Raw genomic sequence first — 20,472 nt, forward strand, 5'->3', positions numbered from 1 at the left:
GGCAGGAAAAAGATTTGAAATTGGGAGTATTTTCATGTTTATTACATAAAATTGCACAATTGAATAAACTTGCAATGCAATCTTGTGGTAAAAATGCACAACATTATTGACTTTATGAAGAAATATGAGTATTTCTAGTTTTTCGAACTCATTTCTGAACTCTTCTGGATCTTTTGAAGGAGGTAGTCCATTTGAAGATTGAGGTTTGGCTGCCCCTTTTTGGTCTTTTTGCAGAGCATCTGAAAGGTCTCCCTTTTTTTCTCCTTGTACTTTTGGATGGCGTCTTCTCGTTGCTGCTTGCGCTTTTGGAACTCCTGCAAAACACAAACACGAGTTCGAATTGAAAGCATATAGCATATAGATAATCAAACAGTTGCAAGATGAAGACCTCTTCTTTTTTCCTCCGCTTTTCTTGGATCTGCTCGTATTTTTCTTGCGACCTCTGGAAGGATGACTTTTTGTCCATTTTCTTCTTCATGCGGTTGCTCAAAGGAAGCCTGGAAGAGAATGTTTAAGAGGGATTCCTTAGATGGGGCTTTAAAAGGCACGGCGCACAGCCCAAACCGTTTGACCGACCGCCACCGTCCAAAAATCAAAATGACCAGAATTTTCGCGCGACGCAGAAAATTTTGTGAATAACCCCCCCCAAAAAGTTTTGTTCGCATGTATGTAGTCTGACAATTTTTTGACCATATAACATAATTTTCACATAAAAAATTCCAGGACATTAAGGAGCATAAAATTTGTATACAGAATTTGCCAAAAACTGTCCCATTCATTTCTGATGGGATGCCACTGACAGCCATGTACGTCCAAATTCCCTATTCATTTTCAATGGCAGGAAAACATACATCCTTGTGATTTTTAAACATTTACCATGACAGCCCGTTGACATTAAATTGGCGCCCAAGTAAGTCGATGCCATTGACAGCCATGCACGTCCAAATTTCCCATTCATTCTTAATGGCAGGAAAACATAGGTCCTTGTGATTTTTAACCAATAACCATGACAGCCCATTGACATTAAACTGGCACCCAAGTAAGTCGATGCCATTGACAGCCAGTGTTGTTAATTTTACTTTAAAAAGTAATTAATTACAGTTACAAATTACTTCTCCCAAAAAGTAATTGCGTTAGTAACTCAGTTACCTGAATGTAAGAGTAATTAGTTACTTGGCAAAGTAACTAGCGATATTTTTTTTTCTCACAAAAAAAAAAAAAAAAAAAAAAAAAAAAAAAAAAAAACACAGGTCACACAATGTGAAGCTTAAAGTGTTTGGGGGACAATTGGCCCTAGCCCAATTCTTTACCCTCCACTTAACTAGACACAAGGGTATTGCGATAACTAGCTAGTAACCTTTGCTATGTGTGGAAGTCATTTAAAGTTGTGAATCAATCGTTAAAGTTGTTAAAATTTCTCCCATTATTGCATTAGTTGCCTTCTGTCTACTTTAAACATGTGTAAGTTTTAAAACTGTTTCATCATTTAAAGATAGATTTAAGTTAAGATTTTGCCGATTTAGGAGCATTTTAGATTTTAAAAAATTACTTAGGTTCGCTAGGAAGGATCTCTACATCAGGGCCTTCTTGAGAGGTCTACTGCTTTAAGATGGCGGCTGTTTACAAACGCATGTAGTCCTTAAAACATGTTGGCAGTGCAGCAGTGGCTGTCATTTGCATCTAGTTCTATAATATGATATCTACCGTGTCATGTGGGCGTAGTTTGTCGGCTATGGCTGCAGTCAGGTATTATTGGAGCCACCTAGCATCGCGGTTGGAACGGCGTCTTCCCCACTCCTGCTCTGCTCTCGTCCCCGTGAGTCCGTTTCTCTCAGACTTTTTTTTATTCAACCAACTTAGTAACGCATAGTAACGCACGCCTTTCCCGCCTCAGTAACGGTAACGGCGTTGCCAAGATGAGAAAAGTAATTAATTAGATTACTCATTACTGAAAAAAATAACGCCGTTAGTAACGCCGTTATATTGTAACGCCGTTATTAACAACACTGTTGACAGCTATGTACGTCCAAATTCCCTATTCATTTTCAATGGCAGGAAAACATACATCCTTGTGATTTTTAAACATTTACCATGACAGCCCGTTGACATTAAACTGGCACCCAAGTAAGTCGATGCCATTGACGGCCATGTACGACCAAATTTCCCATTCATTTTTAATGGCAGGAAAACATAGTTCCTTGTAATTTTTAACCAATAACCATGACAGCCCATTGACATTAAACTGGCGCCCAAGTAAGTCGATGCCATTGGCAGCCATGCACGTCCATACCATTGACAGCCATGTACGTCGGAATTTCCAATTCATTTTTAATCGCAGAAAACCTGTGTGGTTTTTATTTTTGACCATTACAAACCATGAAAGCCCATTGACATTGAACAAGCGCCCAAGTAAGTCGATGCCATTGACAGCCATGCACGTCACCATTGACGGCCATATACGTCCGAATTTCCAATTCATTTTCAATGGCAGGAAAACATACGTCCTTGTGATTTTTAACCATTTACCGTGATAGCCCATTGACATTAAATTGGCGCCCAAGTAAGTCGCGGCCATTGACAGCCATGCACGTCCATGCCGTTGACGGCAATGTACGTCCAAATTCCCCATTCATTTTCAATGGCAGGAAAACACGTCCTTGTGATTTCTAACCATTTACCATGACAGCCCATCGACATTAAACTGGCGTCCAAGTAAGTCAATGCCATTGACAGCCATGCCATTGACGGCCATGTACGTCCAAATTTTCCCATTTATTTTCAACGGTAGGAAAACATAGGTCCTTGTAATTTTGAACCATTTACCATGACAGCCCATTGACATTAAACTGGCGCCCAAGTAAGTCGATGCCATTGGCAGCCATGCACGTCCATGCCATTGACGGCCACGTACGTCCGAACTTCCTATTCATTTCTAATCGCAGAAAACCTGTGTGGTTGTTATTTTTGACCATTACAAACCATGAAAGCCCATTGACATTCAACTAGTGTCCAAGTAAGTCGATGCCACTGACAGCCATATACGTCCGAATTTCCCATTCATTTTCAATGGCAGGAAAACATACGTCCTTGTGATTTTTAACCATTTACCATGATAGCGCATCGACATTTAAATGGCGCCCAAGTAAGTCGATGCCGTTGACGGCCATGCACGTCCATGCCGTTGACGTCAATGTACGTCCAAATTCCCCATTCATTTTCAACGGCAGGAAAACACGTCCTTGTGATTTTTAACCATTTACCATGACAGGCCATCAACATTAAACTGGTGCCCAAGTAAGTCAATGCCATGGACAGCCATGCACGTCCATGCCATTGACGGCCATGTACGTCCAAATTTCCCATTCATTTTCAACGGTAGGAAAACATAGGCCATTGTCATTTTTAACCATTTACTTTGACAGCCCATTGACATTAAACTGGCGCCCAGGTAAGTCCATACCATTGACAGCCATGTACGTCCTAATTTCCAATTCATTTTCAATGGGAGAAAAACCTGTGTGGTTGGGATTTTTGACCATTACAGCCCGTTGACATTCATCTAGCGCCAAAGTCGATGGCATTGACAGCCATGCAACAGGACATGTCCCTGAAATGTCCCCAAATCGACAGGAAGTGGCCTGATAGATCTGCATCTACCAAAGCAAACCCCCATTGTTATTTCTGCAGTTTCTAGTTTATAACTGCAGTTGAAAAGCACACTTTTCAACCTAATGTCATCCCTACCTTTCTACTACCGGTGCTGCCGTCTCTGTTTCTTCTGCCTCAGGAGCAGCAGGACTTTTTAGATCAGAAAGAGCTTTGTCCTCCAACTCCGTCTCTTCTTCCTGATCGTGCCCTTTCATTCTCAGTTTGACACGGTTCAGTCTGTTTGTCCAAGCCTCGTTCTTCAGTTTCTCGGCCTCGGCCATGTACAAATGTTTGAGGTGATCCGGGTATTCCTCGTGGTAAAGCGATGACAAGGACGTCTGCTTGTCGGTCTTTTTCTTCTCCTTGCGCACAAGCTTGTTATAATCATGCCTCACTTTCTCCTTACGCTTGAAAGCAAAACCTTGACCTGCAACATGGAGATAAAAGCGTGTCAATCAGTGGCTTGAATGTGCGAACACGTAAGGCCTATATATTTACCTTCTTGAATACTTCCTTGGAAAACTTTGTTTTCTGGAATCCATTTCCTCTTTTTGACGCCAGCATTTTGTTTTTGCGGCTTCTTAAAGTTTCTTTCTTGAACGCTTTTCTTCGTTTTCGGATCAACTGGTGCCATTTGACCGAATATTTGTATTGTTTACATGTGCGTGGATTTCATTACAGTCGCTGAATGATGACGTCATAAACAGACGTGGCTAAACCAGTTTAAAACATCGATTCTTCATTTTTATCCAATGTAAAATAAGAATGGCAATTTTTTTTCAATTAAAATACAGTTAAATCATAATATATCTATCTTAAACATCAAAATTGTTGGCAAAGTGTTTTCCTACGAGTGTCATCGATGATCTTTTATCAACTACTAATGCCTAAGTCGATAGGAAGCAGACGCCTGACATGAATTGCGACTGTTGGCCTCATTTTTCTGCTTTTTCACGATGATCCCCCCCTCGATCAGCCTTTCGGATTTGCACCAACGCATAAATGAAGTCACGCGGTTCCTCTCTGCCACTTTGAGCATCGCAAACGCGCACACGGTGGAGTTTTACACGCACGACGTATGGAGTCGCTTCGTGGCCGTCAAACCCGAGGAGGTGCTGACTGCATTTGATACGGGTGGCCACAAGAGGGAACCAGAAATCCAAAAACAAACCGGTACAATTGTCAAATGAGTTGTGATTAGGACTAAAATATGGAGGTAGATTTGTGTCTTTATTATTCAATCAAAATATTTATTTTCAATCAAATAAAAAGTCACTTCAATTAAAAAAATGTGTTTCAATGCAAAAATAAATTTGAAACTCATAGAAATGTATTTGGAACCTATTTTTCTTTGACTTTTTGTTTATGGAGTTTTTTTTTTATTTTTATTTTTTTTTTATTGAAACAACTTTTTTTGATTGACGTAATGTAGTTTTGCGTTTGGACCCCATTTTGGCCAGGACATTTGTGTCTTTATTATTCAATCAAAAAATAAGTTGCGTCAAACAAAATAATATATATTTTCAAGAGAAAAATCACTTCAATCAAAAATTTTAAAAATTCAATCGTAGAAAAAAAGTTTTTCAATTTGAAAAATTATTTGAGACTCAGAAATTCACATTGGAACACTTAATTTTTCATTGAAACTTTCCTTTGATTGAAGCAATCCTTTTTGTGTTTGAGCCATATTATGGGTAGGACATTTGTGTCTAAATCCTTCAATCCCAATAAAAGTTGCTTCAATCAAAAAAACTTTTTAATCAAAGAAAAAAATCACTTGCAATTTTATTTATTTATTTATTTATTTATTTCAAATATATATATTTTATTGAAGTGTCACTTTTTTTTGAAAAGCAAAAAGTTTTAAACTTTTTTTTTAAAGTGGAAAAAGTTTTGGACGCACTTTTTTTTTTTTTGAAGTGGAAAAAGTTTCAAAGGCACTTTTTTCGATTGAATCATTTTGACACAAAGATCCAACTTCAACGCTACTTCTGACATGTTTGAGTGGCAGGTGACTACGCCAATGGCATTAAAGCATGAAGCAAGAATAATGGCCACCAGGGCTCCATCAAGCCATCGGATTCTGCTCGAGTCCAAGCCGAAAATAGGGCACCGGTACGACGGTGTGACATCGGGATAATGTGAATAAGAATGAATTTTTCACATTCAAATTTTTTTTCTACGAATGAATTTTTTAAATTTTTGATTGAAGTGATTTTTTTTTTATTTGGAAAATACATATATTTTTTGTTTGAAGCAACTTCTTTTTTGATTGAATACTAAAGACACAAATGTCCTAGCCAAAATGTGGTCCAAACGCAAAACTACATTACGTCAAGCAAAAAAGTTGTTTCAATAAAAAAAAACTTGAATTAAATTAAAAAAAAAATGTTATTCAAAGAAAATAGGTTCCAAATACTTTTTGAGTTTCAAATTTATTTTTGCATTCAAACACATTTTTTTGATTGAAGGGACTTTTTCTATGATTGAAAATAAATATTTTGATTAAGCAACGTCTTTTTTTTTTTTTGGATTGAATAATAAAGACACAAATCAACCTCCATACTAAAAGCAAAATATGAGCTGAAATGATGTGCAAACAATGATATCCAATTTCATCTAGTCTTTTCTCCATAAATAGAGCAATCCAGAAACACATTTGGGTTTTGCCAAGACACTAACCGGCTGGTTGATGCTCCTGAATTATTGCGTGCGGCCAAGGCCCATTCGCTTCCCGCTTTGAGGGTCTGCATGAGCCGGGACCAACTTTTAGAGGCCCTCAGACAGAAGCCATCGGAATTAGGCGCCGAAACAGGTATGAAGAGGAACTTTACCTGGTTGCTCCGAATTGAATATTCACCATTTTGGGATCTTTGAGGCTAGGGCGTAGGTTTGGTCTCAACATTGGTAGGGACGATATTACCATAATGCAAACAATGATCCAAATAAGGCACGGCTAGCTTGACTTCTTTGTTCCTTGTGGAGGCTGTAGCAAGTTTAATGTTATGCTAACTCTGATGCAGGTTAGACTTTCATTAGCAAAATTAGTGGTGTTTCCCCCACTTCCAAAACATTGACTTCATTTTACATGACTTATAGTGGCTGCTGCTGGCCCAAAAATAAAATTTCGAATATCCATCTCCTCTGAAGGGGGCGGAGGAGGCGGAATGTTGTCGACATGAATCTGTTGAGGCTGTGTGAGTACAGTCCCTGACAAAAGTCTTGTCGCTTATCCGTTTTGTAGAAACAATTGCTAATAAACTGACTTTTAATTATTCACTTGGTTTCAGAAATGGCTCATATGAAAGCTAAGTCCCTCCCAAATGATGTTGAATGTCCAAAAATATATTTGTTTCACTGAAAAAAATTTATCATTTAATGAAGACATAAAGGTCAAATTTTGGCAAGACAAAAGTTTTGTCGCCTACAGAAACGAGTGTGAAAATTTAACAAAAAATGTACTTCAAATACAAAAATATGTTACATAATATAAGCCAATTAAGTAATGGTGCTATGAAATCCAAATTGAATATTTTGTATGACTTCCATGGGCTTCGGCAAGGATTCATACAATTTATTCATGAAGTCATCAGGAACATCAAAGAAAGCAGTCTTGCATGCCTCTCAGAGTTCATCAACATTCTTGGGTTTCGCCCTCCATGCTTCCTCTTTCATCATGTTCATGTCTGGTGACTGGGCCGGCCAGTCCTGGAGGATCTGGATCTTCTTTGCGTTGAGGAACTTTGAAGTATGCGATGGAGCACCATCCTGCTGCAGAATTTGTCCCTTTTTATGGTTAGGAATGTAAGAGGCAGCTAAGATTTGTTGATATTTCAGACTATTTATGTTGCCTTCCACCCTGCCTCAGGACCGGCACATTCAGCAAGTGAAAAGGGATAAATGTTAAGTCTGAATATAATGAAAATAATTCATTTAATAATGGTAGGGTCTTTTCTGTCATTACAACATATGGGAAGACTATCTAAATTATCTATATAACGGAACTCTCTATATAATGCAAATAAGGTTGCTTAAAATTTGGTGGGGACAATCTGAGCATCCTGAAAAGTTGGTAGTGTTGTATCCCTACTGTCCCTATGCAAACCTACGCCCTTGCTTTCAGGTGTTGAATACGAGCCGGATGAGTTCATGAACACAAAAAAGTCGCATGAGGTCCAGTCCATGGCGGAGGTGGTGGACTGTTTAGCCAAGCACTGTGGCGTCAAACAGGCAAGTGCTGCTTTTCCATGCTTCTTATCATTTTTTTTTTTGTGTCTTATGAACATCGTGCTGTTCCTGCAGGTGATAGACGTAGGTTCGGGGAAGGGCTACCTGAGCTCCTTCCTGTCCCTGCAGCACGGGTTACGCGTCTTTGGCATCGACTCATCTAGCACCAACACACATGGTGCCCAAGAGAGGAACCGCAAGCTGAAAAAGTTCTCCAAGGCGTACCAGAAGTGCAGAAATGCATCAAAGGAAATAGAAAAGAAGCCAGTAGTCACAGACATCAAAGTTGCAGAATATAAAGATGCACTGCAGGAGCCGCACACACCAGATCTGAACCCCATAGAGGATTTCTTCTTCAATGCTATGTCATTAGAGGCGACACAGTCTGAGAGGGCTTCCACAAGGTCACTGACTGATGAGGAGAGGGAGAGGAGAAAGCAGGAGAACCTTGAGAGGAAAGCCCAGAGCAGAAACGGCGTGACAGGCGCAGTCTTTTCTCCACTTACGTCCTACGTTACCGCTGAAACAGAGCTGAAGGAGCTCATCGACGAGCTCGAGGTGAGCTGAACCCGCGTCAGGACTTGACTTGACAATGGGCTTAGCTAAAACTTTACCTCATGGCGCTAGGATGCAGTCCTGGTTGGCCTGCACACGTGCGGCGACCTGGCCTCCAGCACACTCAGGATGTTCACGGCGAAAACCGAGCTGCTCGCTGTCTGCAGCGTGGGATGTTGCTACAACAAGCTCACGGAAGAGTTCGAACCCATCGCCAAAGTTTCACAAGACTCGTTCGGGTTCCCTCTCAGTCAGCACCTTCGAAGCCACTCGTGGTTCTGCGGACGGAACGCCAGGATGTCGGCGTGCTTGGTGAGTCGCACGGGTCGCGTGCGTAACGACGTGACGTCCGATTAACGTGAGCTTCCTTCCTTCTTCACAACAACAGGCGCTGGAGAGAGTCACAGAGGGCCACGGGGTGAGTACGCCGAGTGTCAAACAAGATTCAAAAATCCAGTGGGGCAAATAAGTATTTAGTCAACCACTAATTGTGCAAGTTCTCCTACTTGAAAATATTAGACAGGCCTGCAATTGTCAACATGGGTAAACCTCAACCATGAGAGACAGAATGTGGGGAAAAAAACAGAAAATCACATTGTTTGATTTTTAAAGAATTTATTTGCAAATCATGGTGGAAAATAAGTATTCGGTCAATACCAAAAGTTCATCTCAATATTTTGTTATGTACCCTTTGTTGGCAATAACGGACGCCAAACGTTTTCTGTAACTCCTCACAAGCCTTTCACACACTGTTGTTGGTATTTTGGCCCATTCCTCCATGCAGATCTCTTCTAGAGCAGTGATGTCGTTGGGCAACACGGACTTTCAACTCCCTCTACAGATTTTCTATGGGGTTGAGATCTGGAGACTGGCTAGGCCACTCCAGGACCTTGAAATACTTCTTACGAAGCCACTCCTTTGTTGCCCTGGCTGTGTGTTTGGGATCATTGTCATGCTAGAGGACCCAGCCACGTCTTATCTTCAATGCCCTTGCTGATGGAAGGAGATTTTCACTCAAAATCTCTCAATACAAGGCCCCATTCATTCTTTCTTTTACACAGATCAGTTGTCCTGCTCCCTTTGCAGAAAAACAGCCCCAAAGCATGATGTTTCCACCCCCATGCTTCAAAGTGGGTATGGTGTTCTTCGGATGCAATTCAGTATTCTTTCTCCTCCAAACATGATAAACTGTGTTTCTACCAAAAAGTTCCATTTTGGTTTCATCTAACCATACCACATTCTCCCAGTCCTCTTCTGGATCATCCAAATGCTCTCTAGCGCATTGGTCCCCAACCTTTTTTACACCACGGACCGGTGTTATTTGGGTCTTTTTTTCACGGACCGGTGTTCTGACAAATTTTGCAACCCATCAAAAATTGCAACGATGCGGTTCTGCGCATGCGAGTAACGTTAAACATAGCTGCAAAATACGCAAATGCAGCGATTCCAAAGTAAACACGACAAACTTTCTTGAAAGAAAGAAATATTAACTTACGTTTGATCATGGAAGGACTTGTAGAAAAGTTCTCCACAGATATATCCTGCCATGGTAGCTGCACACAACAACTGCACACCGCTCTCACCATTAGCGACTTCGCCTTGTCGTTAAGCATTTATTAAGAAGCCCGCTTCACAAGATACGATGTTGGAAATTGTAGCAAGGTTTTCAATGCTCTCGTAGCGTTGTCAGGATATTCCGGAATGACTTTAATCCAGAACCTCGGTAGAGTTGTTGTCTCAAATGTACTTTTAATAAGGTCGCCGTCATTTGCGATCTCTACAAGTTGATCCTCCTGTTGCACAGACATGCTCGAATCATTCGGTTTATTCACAAACGGGTCACGAATCCACTCCTTCACAGTTCGTTGGTCTTCGAGGTTATAGGCTCGTCAGGTGCCCTTTTCGCTGTAAAAATATCTCCAAAGACGTCTGTTTTCCATCATCTTCGCCCGTGTGGGCGTATTTCCGGGAACAAATGTGCTGCGCCCCCGGCCTAGTAATACGTTATTATCGAGGACAAGCGCACATAGATATATTATATACACAAACAAGATGTAGTGCTAGCAGTCCAGTTAATGGATTTCTATGACAACATTCTAATCTATCCCGTAGTATTATATCTAGAGTAGACAGGGATATTGGTGTGTAACCTGGGGCACAGGGTTACTTCGGCCAGAATGCGGTCGTTATTAAATTATTATTTCTGTGCGGCCCGGTAGCAAATGCGCCACGGCAGATGGGGACCCCTGCTCTAGCGAACCACAGACGGGCCTGGACGTGTACTGGCTTCAGCAGGGAGACACATCTGGCAGTGCAGGATTTGAGTCCCTTGCGGCGCATTGTGTTACTGATAGTAGCCTTTGTTACTGTGGTCCCAGCTCTCTGTAGGTCATTCGCTAGGTCCCCCCATGTGGTTCTTGGATTTTTGCTGACTGTTCTTGTTGTCATTTTGACACCACGGGGTGAGATCTTGCATGGAGCCCCAGATCGAGGGAGATTATCTGTGGTCTTGTATGTCTTCCATTTTCTAATAATTGCTCCCACAGTTGATGTCTTTACACCAAACGTTTACTAGGGCTGTCAAATTTATCGCGTTAACGAGCGATCATTAATTTTTTTTAGTTAATCACGTTAAAATATTTAACGCAATTAACGCATGCGCGAAACGACCCACTCACGCATTACCGCAAACAACCTACAATGGCGCTGTTCTTCTGATACACAGTGCTAAGAAACAGCATCAAATGAGTGGAGTAGATACAAGCATTCAGTGCAGCTGTGCTTTTATTTAACATCTCTCACACAATAATTGTATTTTGTTTGGGAATCATTGTGGGGAAGAAGGTTAAAAGTTGATCTTTTTCTTAACACCATGTATTGCACACAACGCAGAGAAGATTTAGCATTTGCGGGCACCACACACAGTCATGGTTGCACCCATCATGAATTTGGGCAAAAGTTAAATCGGTACAGTATCATTTACTGAAAGCTCAACAAATACACTAGATGGGAATATTTAGTCACAATATACAAACTCACATTTATCCTTTAAGAATTACGTCCTTAAATCTTTCTATCCGTGGATCCCTTTCACAGAAAGAATGTTAATAATGTTAATGCCATCTTGTGGATTTATTGTTATAATAAACAAATACAGTACTTATGTACTTTATGTTGAATGTATATATCAGTCTTATCTTTCCATTCCAACAATAATTTACAGAAAAATATGGCATATTTTAGAGATGTTTTGAATTGCGATTAATTACGATTGATTAATTTTTAAGCTGTGATTAACTCGATTAAAAATTTTAATCGTTTGACAGCCCTAGTTTTACCTATTGCAAATTCTGTCTTCCCAGCCTGGCACAGCGCTACAATTCGACAGCTCTTTGGTCTTGGCCACAGAGGAGTTTGGAGTGTGACTGACTGAGGTTGTGGACAGGTGTCTTTTATACCGATAATGAGTTAAAACAGGTGCTGTTAATACAGGTAACGAGTGGCGCCTCGTTCGAAGAAGTTAGACCTCTTTGACAGCCAAAAATCTTGCTTGTTTGTAGGTGACCAAATACTTATTTTCCACGCTAATTAGGAAATAAATTCTTTAAAAATCAAACAATAAGATTTTCTTTCTTTTTTTTCCTTCCACATTCTGTCTCTCATGGTTGAGGTTTACCCATGTTGACAATTACAGGCCTCTCTAATCTTTTCAAGTAGGAGAACTTGCACATTTGGTGGTTGACTAAATACTTATTTGCCCCACTGTATTTACTCATCATAGACTCTGTTGTTTTGTGGAAGTGGCTCAGGCGGCCCCGGGCCAAAGTCGATACTTGACGCCGGCTGCCATTAATATGGAATGTTTATAAATATTCATGCAATCACGCCACGGGGAGGAATCTGAACACAAAAACAGACTTGATTGAATCACACGTTGCTCATCTGTGGGTTTTCTTTTTGGGTTCACGCAAGATTCAAATGGAGTCGCTCTTCTACCGGGCGGTCCTGCACGTCATTCTCCGGGACCACTACGGCGCCTATAAAAGGTAGCAGGAAGCAATTTTTTTTTTTTTTGGCACCGCTGAGTACAAGTGTGAAGCATGTGGAAAACTTTCATTAAATCAAGGTTAATTTGCTGAATAAGTCACTAATAAACATTCACTTCCTTAGTGACAAGCGAGTGGGGAATGTCTACGCCAAAGCAAAATCTTTCGTGGATTACGTTCGACGCGCTCTTCGCAAACTGGACTTGGACAATGCACAGGTCAGGATCACGTGATAAACTCTTGACTGCTATTGACGGCTATAGACGTCCAGTCAAACATCGTCTATCGCCATCAATGATAGCCAATTACTTAAAATGCGTATGACACCAAAAAGCATGTTTATTTCATATTTCACGCGGTATGTTATGCTCCTGAATGAAATGGACCGTGAATGTAAGCGATCATTTTAGTTATTCAATTTTTGAATCCCGCATCACGAAAATGAATTTCTTCTCCAGTCTTGAGGACGAATGCGAATGTGATGTCAACCGGGTCGGCATCTCACAATACAGCATTGCTTTATAGCATGCAGATGGACTGCGGATTCAGCCGATTTTGCGGATTCATTTGTTTATTTTTTGCATCACGCCAGCCAAACGGCTGCAGGATTTTGTAGCTGCACCAGGGAAAGTGTGAGTCTTTTTGGGTTTTATAAAGTTCCCGTTCACCCCGAGATCAGCCAAAACAAGTGTGGGATCGTTTTGTATTATGTCAAAAACTGGGATAATGGCACACGTTTTAATACGGTGGTGGCTTGCATTTTGTGGCTGACAATTAGGGCTGCAGCTATCGAATATTTTAGTAATCGACTGAAAATTCTATCCATTAATCAGATAAAACATTTTTTTTTTTTAGGTAAAGAGCAATTATAAATATAAATATACATGAGGAAAAAAAGACATTTAATTCAATATTGAACCATTTTCAGTCAATCAATGTCTTTATTTTCGATGTACATTGTTGAAAACAGCCAACAATTGCATCTCAGATGTGACTAGAAAAAAAATTCACTTCTTTCACTCAAAAAACTTCTAGATCTTATTAAAAAAAAAAAAAAATTCTTACCTAAAAATGTAATTACGCTTGATAACACACATCACTTGAAAGTTACGTGTTTTTCCCATGTCTTTCAATTGAATTTCCATTTGTGTCAAGCCATTTTTAAGTTCTAGTTAAGTTTTGAGTTCGTCTAAACCGTAAGTACTGATAGGATTTTTAGTTTTTGCAGTGTTCAAAATAAATGTATGATACCTGATGTATCGGAGCACATTAGGGTCCAGTGCTACTTGGTGTTTTATACAGCAATAACTACTGAGCTAAAACTGACAGTTAGCTTTATTATGTTTTACTTTTACACCCTCATCACTCTACAGCGCTGTGTTTCTAAAGATTAAATAAAGCCTGTATGTTAGACACGTTAGCCACGCATCGACAGTAGTCATAATCAATAGAAAACCCAGCCCTCCGAAGGGCTAACGTTATGTGAGCGAGTGACAGTAATGTCATCTATAAATTAGCGATGAGAAGTCTACTGCTTAAAGATGGCGGCTGTTTACTAACACTGTCCAGACGTGGCTCAGTCTGTCATTTCGCATCTAGTCCTAAATGCATGCTATATCTATGAGATGCATCTGACACTACCTGGTACCACACTAGCATCATGCGGGCATAGTTTTTAGCAACGTCGGCATAGTTTGTAGCGGCTGTCGGCTGCAGTAAGTCTTTTTTTTTTTTTTTTTTAAATTTCTTCCTCTACACACGTGACGTCAGCGCGTTGTCCCGCATTAAAAGTAGTCTGGGCAAAAGGTGATGCTTAGAGCTGGCAAAATTAAATGATTCCTCAAGGTGAATAAAATTACTCGGATCACTATTTAAACTAGAGTTACTCGAGTATTCGTTTCAGCTCTTCTGACAAAGCTCCTTGTCCAACGAGAATGCCACAACCGGCGGCTTGTCGCACATCCCCCTTCGGTCTTTCGCGTGCTCGCCGGGAGCGCGCTATACTCGGCTTATTGCCCTCTTTGTGTCCCCGGTGTTCTGTCAAATCTTCCACCCAATCAGAATTGCAACTATGTGTTAAAATGGCTTCGAATACAGCGACTACAAAGTAAACACTACAAACTTTCTTTAAATAAAGGAATATTTACTAACATTTGATCATGGACGGACATGTAGAAAAGTTCTCCTCAGACATATCTTGCCTTGTTAGCTGCACAGAACAACTGAACGCCGCTCTCTCACTGTTTACGTTGTTGCCGTGTAGTTAAGCATTAATTGACGTCATTATCGTGTTGACCATGTGGCAGCTACGCGCTCCTCTGACGTCGGCCGGTTTGTCCCGCAGTCATTCTTCAGCTGCTTCCCCGCAAACGAGCTCTCCTGCCTGCAGCAGGGGAAAGACGAGATGTAACTTTCTCACAGCCGGGCGGGTTGCCGATTGGCGAAGAAAATCGAAAACCCCGCCGCAGTGTGATATGTTCCGGGGTAGTTTTGTATGATTTTTCACTTCGAAAAGCGAAAATAATACTGAGACCTCACTTGGTTCGGATTAGCGTGTCAGCTAGCTGTCACGCCTCCTGGTTTGTTTACATCCTCCGAAGCCGGGACAGGGAAATGACAAAAGCCGGACTAACTCCGGTGGCATAAAATATCATTCGGGAGGTGCGACAGTGAAGGCGAAGTCAACAGTTTTGAACATTATGGAGTGATTTTGCCATGTCGTACTGGATAAATGCAGTTTTAATATTTCATATTCCATTTAGCATAAGACTGTTATTTGTCATGACCATACCATTTATTTAGCATTGGGGAAAATAATTGGATAAACAGCATATCCTGTAAAAATATTGGAGCGATTGAAACAATGACATTTTGCTGCTCTCTTCGTCGCATTTTCCTCATTTTGAATAATTCCCCCTCAATGGGCCGAATTCTAAATCAGTCGAAATCATGACCCTGCCGACGTCATCCTCCATTTGGGGACGCTTAGAGCGCTATAATGGCAGGCGGGGCTAAACGGCAGATTAAAAGACTAATTTCTCGTCATCTGCGCTTCACCAAATTGTTGTATACAGTCAAATCGTCTCAAAACACGATTCTAATTCACATATTTAAGCTATTGAAGACTTTTTTTTATCCTGTCATAGGCACTTGAAACAGTTTTCATATTGAACAACTCAGTTTTTGACGTCATTTTCCTCGCAGCTCTCCGACAATGAAATTAAACAGTACCACGACACGCATTTGCCACGCTGGCCTGAAATCCATGCTTTTAATTTGGTGAGTAAATTTCACGCCTTCTCGTTAATAACATTAGTTTTTTTTAATGTGTGATTAAATCAAATACCACTATGTGTAGTTGAAGGTCACCCTAGCACCGTGTATTGAAGGCCTCATTCTTCTGGACCGCCTTTGCTACCTCAAAGAGCAGGTAAATTTTTTATTATTATTTTTTTAAAATAAAACACTATTATGGTGTAAAGTTACACAAAACAATCCCTTTTTTGCAGGATGCCGGATCCTTTTCTGCTTTGGTGCAACTGTTCGACCCGCTTTTGTCACCGAGATGTTACGCCATCGTCGCATTGAAGGCGTGACATGAGGGCAGTTTTTGTTCATTTTTTTTTTCAATAAAATGAGCTTTCACAGATGCTAGTGTTGCAACCTTACTGATTCGGCACTAAAATGACATCGGGGAGTGCAGTGGCACTTCCACTTAAAGGGGAAGTTCAGAATTTTTTGCATTAAACTTAACCTTGGAGTTAGCGGGGGTTTAATTAGTCGGTGGAGTTTATTGAAAACAAGTTCCTTCCAGTTTGTCAGTTATTTCAGTTTCAGGGCTCTGGAGTGGCTAAGCTAGCGCAAGTCAATGGTGCCTGCTTAGCATGCCCACGTTAACGGGCGGTAATTAATTTTTAAAATTAATCACGTTAAAATATTTGACGCAATTAACGCACATGCCCCACTCAAACAGACTAAAATGACAGTACAGTGTAATGTCCGCTTGTTACTTGTTTTTTTGGTGTTTGGCGCCCTCTGCTGGAGTTTGGGTCCAACTGATTATATGGGTTAGTACCATGAGTGAGCATGGTGTAATTATTGACATCAACAATGGCCAGCTACTAGTTTATTTTTTGATTAAAAATGTTACAAATTTTAATAAAATGAAAACATTAAGAGTGGTTTTAATATAAAATTTCTATAACTTGAACTAACATTTATCTTTTAAAAACTACAAGTCTTTCTATCCATGGATCGCTACTCCTACTACTCCAGTGTCTCTTAAACAGATTGTGCATAGTGTCTTGTTATGAGCTTTTTGTTTACAAATGTATTGAACACACGACGTGCTGACAACTTTGTTTCTTTAGTAACACATGGAGCTAACAGTACGAACACAGCTTGGGGCTCTCGGCAGGAAGTGGCATCTAATGGCGTGAGGAAATGTAGTTTTTTCACACAAGCGAACAGATTACAAAGCATCACTTCAGTGTTGTCCCGAGACTACATTTCCCATGTTCCACTGCCAGACATTAAAAGCAACACGCATGTTGTTGTCACCTGTCAGTGGCTCTCGTAAAACACAAACTAGAAGGCTATCAAGCGATCACCGTGAAAGAAACGCCGAACCGTACAAATACAATGCAATGCTTGAAGCATGAAGGTGGAAATACATAATACAAATACAAATAAATGTGCACAAACTCACCGACGGTGTGTGTCTCTTACTGCAACGTGACTGTGAATTACCGCGACGCCGACCCGCTTATGTGCACATCCACAACCCTTTCCCGATTGACAGTGGATTAACCCTTTCGGACAAGATCGTAGATGACGCACAATTTCAACACGCTTAACCTAGTGAACGCAACAACAACTATGATCGGGGATTGTCATGAGTTAACTTTTGGCTAACGTCGCTAGCTTCTACGGTTCATTCCACAACAGTTGGCAGCTCTGCTTTGACAAAGTCATCAGTCATCCATCCAAAAATCACACTTAATTTTTGGCAAATCCTTGATCATAAGCAGACCGGTTAAGGAAGCAGGCATCTTCGAAGTGTTTGCAGCAGAGAACACTACTCGATGATGGCGTGAAATTCATTCGTTTCGTGCGAACGAAAGATGTCCATTTACGTGCCCTGCTATCCTTTGGCCACTCATACAACTTTTCGTTTGAGTGAGAACAAAACCTCGCCACACACCGCCGTGGCATCTTACCGAGAAGCAATGCAACAAACAATACTGTTCTATGGCGGACTTCCCTCGCACTTCTAGGTGTGACGTAATTTCCGAAGATTTCCGAAGATTGCCGAAGAAAAGCATTTTCGTTGTCAAGGGCGTTGCTATGGGTTAAACAAAGAATCTGGAAGGGTTGCGTTAACTGTTTAGCCATTGATATTATCCAAAAACATGGTTGGCCAACCTTACTTCACATTTCCACTTTAAGCTCGCCGTTAGCAATAGCCTAATGCTAACGTGAATTCTATGCTAACGCTATGAGTTACATTTAGTGTGTGATGATCACTCAGCACAGACCTTTAAAGGCTAAGGCAACATTGCATCTTCCCTCTTGCTAAGATGACAAATCTTACCGTGTGTGTCTCAAATCAAGCAATGGGGAGACTGGAGAGTACACTAGTGGGTGAGTTGGGGAGCGCAGCATGTCACATGAGTGACACAACCAGACACTGCTACAATGCAGGCTAACAACACATAAAATATCACGTTGTGAACATGTGGTAGAAACGATTCCCCTTCGTCTCGTCTCGTCAGACGAAAACTGGCATTCGTGTTATGTTTTAGTCTCCCAAGACACGTTTTTAGATCGTTATCGTCCCATCATCGCCATGAAAAAATTGTTCGTCGACAAAATATTTTCGTTATAGTCATCTTTGACGAAAACAACACTGTTAAGAAACTACTTCCAGAACCAATACATTCCGTAAGTAGAGGTACCACTGTAAAAAGAAATAAGATGCACCCTCAATGATAGACATTAAGTTAACATACAGTATTTTACAAAAAATGCATCACGATCGGTACAAAAATAATGGTATCAGTACAACTCTAGCAGATACACATGCTGGAAAACACCTGGTAAAAGCACCCGCTGAATTTGATTGAGTTATGTCAGTTTTGTTTTCACTCAACGCTGCACCGTGTCTCGAAAACGTCATTTTCAGACACGCTGGGGCAGCCGGGCCCTTTGGGGGTGTTTGAGGCGAATCCTGGATGTCCACGCGGGTCTGGAAAGAGCATTGCGGGGAAGAGGCCTTGACCTTGCTTTAATCTCTACAGCTGTTTTGCTCGCTCTCTCAATAAATCTTCCATGCTTGGAAAAGAATATTGGAGACGCATGAATTATGAATGGAATCGGACGTCGTGTGGAGCGGCAACATTCGCGGTAACCACAAACATCGGGGGATCGCCGCTTTGCGTTACTCGGAGTGAACTCTCACACTTGTGGGCAGGAAACTTTGTTAGGAATGTTTCAAAATGACATTCATTCAAGATGATTGAGTTATTTCAAACTGGGGCGCTTTTTTTTCACCACCTGATGGTTAATATTAATCTCATCAGTGGATGGCGAGACCCGGCCCTGCAGCTGTGATCATCCGTTTCCTGCATGCGTGATGTTTATCTGCAGGGGTGAAGACGCAAAGGATCCGGAGTAAATAGCACAAAGGGGAAATTACTCACTATGTTTGGCCTACAGCGCAGAGGAAATCTCACCACGGCTGCGACATATCTATGGAAATATCAACGGAAATGCACTGCGTGGCAAAGGTTTCGTCGCCTTTTCCCACGTGTATCTTAAAAAAGATACGCCAAACAAGACAAACATGCAGATCTTGCCTTTTTAACAATTTTAAATATTTGTATTACATGTTGAATTTAGTCAAATAAATGCGTCACTTAGTGTTTAATTTGTAAGTCACAAGGTGCCACAACGCAAAGTACATACAGTATGACAGAAGGGATGAGACGGGTACAGGTCCCGGAACATACGCAGAAAATGGTGCTGAAAACAACACGCAAATGCCTACTTGCCATGCTGTGGGATTTACAAGCCTCAATTTCAGATAATATCCATTGTATAAATGTTATGACAACAATTTACAAATATTTAGACTATACTCTGCACAGCACAGACAATTGCCCACATAACCACAGGTGGGACTTACAGTACACAGTCAGCAAATTTAAAAAAAAAAAAATTTTTTAACAGGTCTAACGTGTAAAACATTGAAAAAAAAAAAAAAACAGATTACAATAAATAACACAAACCCATTGTTTTCAGAGTTTCATCCCCAGTGTTGTGCAGCCCAAACCGGAATTTCCCGTAAGGGTACTGGCCTGTTGCTCCGGCTGTTGGTGGTCCACCTGGCTGACTGCTAGCGCTGTAGCTTGCCCCCACTCCGGGTGACGCTAAACCTGACAAGCTGCCACCACGGTAGCAGCCTCCTGCCCCGGCTTGGCTGGCTGTCCGTGAACCAGGCTAGCTGCTGCGGCGCTAGCCTCCTGCTGCACCCTGTCCTGCCCGTTAGCATTATCGCTTTTACTGCCCTCATCGCCGGTTGCTTTTCTGACTCGTTTTGATCCTCATCTCTCTTTGTCTTTTCGGCATGTTGAAATACCGTTTGGTCCTAGCTGCTTGCTCCCCAAATGCCGAAAATTTCCATTTTTTTATATCAGGGGCATGATTTGTTGGTCCAGCTTTTCAGTGCATCAACAAATCTCCGACCCTTTCAAATGACGTTAATTTTTTTATAAACAAAATGCAATTCTTGGGATTTGTTCTGTAAATGAATTTATGCATATTATTTTTTTAATTTTATTTCTTTTTAACCCTTTAATGCCAGCAATATGAAGCAATTATCAGAGAATCCCAAAAATTGAAAAATAAGGTCCTAATGAAACCTTTTTTTCAAATTTGTAAAAAGAAAGGTCAAAATGAATACGTGTAATAAGCGCTCATAAATCTATAACCCTCG

General features: G+C 40.9%; 2 protein-coding genes and 1 long non-coding RNA gene across 3 annotated transcripts in view; 1 reads left to right on the forward strand and 2 right to left on the reverse strand.

Annotated features, from left to right (window-relative positions):
- Nucleotides 1–20: 20 nt before the first annotated feature.
- Nucleotides 21–4,772, reverse strand: ccdc59 (coiled-coil domain containing 59). Its single transcript, XM_057855300.1, has 4 exons — nt 4,147–4,772; nt 3,745–4,075; nt 389–497; nt 21–314 (listed from the first exon to the last, which is right to left on the reverse strand). The coding sequence occupies exons 1-4, from the start codon at nt 4,280–4,282 to the stop codon at nt 135–137; spliced, it is 756 nt and encodes a 251-aa protein (XP_057711283.1). The 5' UTR covers nt 4,283–4,772; the 3' UTR covers nt 21–134.
- On the forward strand, nt 4,515–16,135 carry mettl25 (methyltransferase like 25). Its single transcript, XM_057855296.1, has 11 exons — nt 4,515–4,821; nt 6,290–6,463; nt 7,772–7,878; nt 7,951–8,433; nt 8,503–8,742; nt 8,819–8,848; nt 12,403–12,476; nt 12,601–12,694; nt 15,681–15,755; nt 15,835–15,906; nt 15,986–16,135. The coding sequence occupies exons 1-11, from the start codon at nt 4,605–4,607 to the stop codon at nt 16,070–16,072; spliced, it is 1,653 nt and encodes a 550-aa protein (XP_057711279.1). The 5' UTR covers nt 4,515–4,604; the 3' UTR covers nt 16,073–16,135.
- The window catches only part of LOC130928599 (uncharacterized), a 79,677-nt gene continuing 72,733 nt past the window's right edge, over nt 13,529–20,472 (reverse strand). The window contains exon 4 of the long non-coding RNA XR_009066720.1: nt 13,529–14,859. This is a non-coding gene — a long non-coding RNA (uncharacterized LOC130928599). The remainder of the gene's footprint in view (nt 14,860–20,472) is intronic.

Source organism: Corythoichthys intestinalis, chromosome 13 (genome assembly GCF_030265065.1).
Source record: "Corythoichthys intestinalis isolate RoL2023-P3 chromosome 13, ASM3026506v1, whole genome shotgun sequence".
Taxonomy (NCBI): domain Eukaryota; kingdom Metazoa; phylum Chordata; class Actinopteri; order Syngnathiformes; family Syngnathidae; genus Corythoichthys; species Corythoichthys intestinalis.